The following is a 2,369-nucleotide window of genomic DNA, read 5'->3' on the forward strand; positions in this document are numbered from 1 at the left end:
TGCTTAAGAAGATTGTGACTCAACGATTCTCTATAATCGGGGTAAGAGACCACCATCAACCGCTATCCCTACCGATGATTGATGATCTCTTGGTGGTAAGTTTGAAGCAATTCTATGTAACCAGACTTGGGAGCAAAGTAAGAAACTACATCGAGTTGTGAGTTTAAAAGTCCCTACATCAGTGGATCTACACGTGTTATGCATCAGCGAGGGAATTGGATTATGTTGATCGCGATAAGATGTTCTACACAATCGAAATATCAATTACAAAAAATGAACTATATACATGATCAATCAAAATAAACTATGTATGCCCAATTTCTAACACAATAATCAGGCTATCCTCAACTCAAGGTTGACAAAACATATTCCAAATCAAAGAAATAACCATAGTCATTAAATTATGACTTAGTTTAGGACAAAAATGAGAGTGTACACAAGAATTTGAAAGCAAATCACCCAAAGTAAATTAAATATAAGTGTAAATCAATTATCTAAGAAGCGATCTTGTCAGATGTTCACGAGCTGCAGCCAAAGCTTGAGTGATAGTCTGTGGAATATGAAAAAAAAAAAAACATGTTTCTAATGTAGGTAAATGATCATTTTACCCTTTTGTTGCAAGTTAAAAAGAAATTAGAGTTGAATTTACCTGTTCTGACAAGGGAGACCCTTCATCTATGCTGTGTGTAGCTACTTTTCCAGCAATCATATTCCCATCTGTTTCAAGAATCATCCTGCCACAGTGACAATTTATTGACAAATGAAAAGTAAGAACAAGAAAGCTACAAGCTGAAATTATAATCAATAATAATGTATGTGTCTACCCTCCATCAACAATCTCATCAAGGCACAAATAGATCAAATCCAAGTTTTCAAGTGCCTCCCTTTGATCAACATTACCCCTGCATCAAGAATTCAAGGAGGTTACACAGTGAAGTGGAAAAAGAATAAAAAAATTGAACATTTGTGACAAGAATTAAAAAGATCTTTAGCAACCTGAGGAGAAGTGTAACTGAATCACAGAAACCCTGCAGGACTGTAGCTAGAGCTAGTTCATTTTCATCATCACCTCCAGTTACAAAGAAGTGCAAATCTTGTATAAATCTATACACCACAACATTGTTCTCAAACATTGCTATCTCAGCTGCAGATACACATATCAAGAATAAAAAAACATTATGTTCATATCTTCAGTTGCCAATTGCCATTGATACAAATTAGAAACCAAACCTTCAGTCCTAGCATTGGTCTTCTGAGTTTTAGTAAATACAAGCTTTTCAAAAGCCAATTTTGTACTATTAGCAGGCCATTCATCTGAAAAATACTTGACTGCTACCCTTTTTCCTTCCGAATCCAGAAGGAGAACGTTTTTTATGATAGGACTGGCGTCCTGTAAAAACCAGGTCAGGAAAATTTTATGTGTTACCGATTTACTGCTATCTGGAAACCCGTGCAGATGATTCAGTTTGAAATGTGGATCCGATTTTCATCCAAATTTAGTGTTACATCTGGTAAATGATGAGATTCTAAGACAATGTTTTCTACATAAAAAGATCCCCTAGGGCTTAATTAAACCGATACGAGTAAAATGTTACATTGCAGCATTCTAGGCCTCCAATCATGAAATCAATACTCAGTAGAAAATTTAAGCGATCGATCAACGTAATAGCAAAACACAATTCGATGCTTAATCACTACATGATATCATGCATATATATTATATGCATCGCAAACATTTATTTACGTGAGAAAAACAAGTAATGATCTGATTACGATAAAAATTACAGAGCTAACATCAAAATATAATGATTCGAAATGACTGTAAGACATTAACAACTCGTTGTTAGAGATAGAAGAACATAGAGGCATGGATCATTAATAGAAATCGCGTACAATCTATAGATATATAAAGCGGACATACTCGACGAGCAGAATGTCCCATTGATTGAGAGAAATCGGTTAACTGAGTAGTGGATTGCAGAAACCAAAAGGCATTTCCTTTCGTTAGGAGGGTATGGTTTGCTTTTATAGTCGAAAGTCGAAACCAGAGGCCTTCATAAGCTTGAAACCGGGTCGGAATGCAGATACAAATAGAAAACAGTACAACCGAAAACCGGAGTTACACCAACCGGTTTTAGTATGGGTTAATGGGTTTGTAACTTTGTTTCTAAACCGTAGGGGTGAGCATGGTGCGGTTTGGTGCGGTTTTCAGACCAAACCGAACCGCAAACCGCATGGTGCGGTTTTTGCATTTCTTAAAACCGTTGGGTACGGTTTTGCAATGGTTCGGTTTTTCGGTTTTTAAATGCGGTTTCGGTTTGTATCAGTGCGATTTCGGTTTTTAAACCCTGTTAAGAATTTGGTGCAAT

The 2,369-nt window shown here is 36.3% G+C and overlaps 1 protein-coding gene across 1 annotated transcript; it reads right to left on the minus strand.

Moving 5' to 3' along the window:
* Positions 1 to 355: 355 nt before the first annotated feature.
* Positions 356 to 2,032, minus strand: LOC144997464 (coatomer subunit zeta-1-like). Its single transcript, XM_078957375.1, has 6 exons — positions 1,922 to 2,032; positions 1,231 to 1,390; positions 997 to 1,144; positions 825 to 902; positions 650 to 734; positions 356 to 550 (listed from the first exon to the last, which is right to left on the minus strand). The coding sequence occupies exons 1-6, from the start codon at positions 1,940 to 1,942 to the stop codon at positions 491 to 493; spliced, it is 552 nt and encodes a 183-aa protein (XP_078813501.1). The 5' UTR covers positions 1,943 to 2,032; the 3' UTR covers positions 356 to 490.
* Positions 2,033 to 2,369: the final 337 nt, after the last annotated feature.

The sequence above is a fragment of the Lactuca saligna genome, chromosome 5 (assembly GCF_052625555.1).
Source record: "Lactuca saligna cultivar CGN05327 chromosome 5, ASM5262555v1, whole genome shotgun sequence".
Lineage (NCBI taxonomy): Eukaryota > Viridiplantae > Streptophyta > Magnoliopsida > Asterales > Asteraceae > Lactuca > Lactuca saligna.

What these genes read in the sequence shown, in the direction of transcription:
- LOC144997464 (XM_078957375.1), bottom strand. Translation starts at nt 1,942, where the DNA reads ATGGGACATTCTGCTCGTCGA. An exon ending in GATGAGATTGTTGATGGAGG is followed by an intron (nt 735 to 824) that starts GTAGACACATAC and finishes TCACTGTGGCAG; the next exon opens with GATGATTCTTGAAACAGATG. An exon ending in GGTCTCCCTTGTCAGAACAG is followed by an intron (nt 551 to 649) that starts GTAAATTCAACT and finishes CATATTCCACAG; the next exon opens with ACTATCACTCAAGCTTTGGC.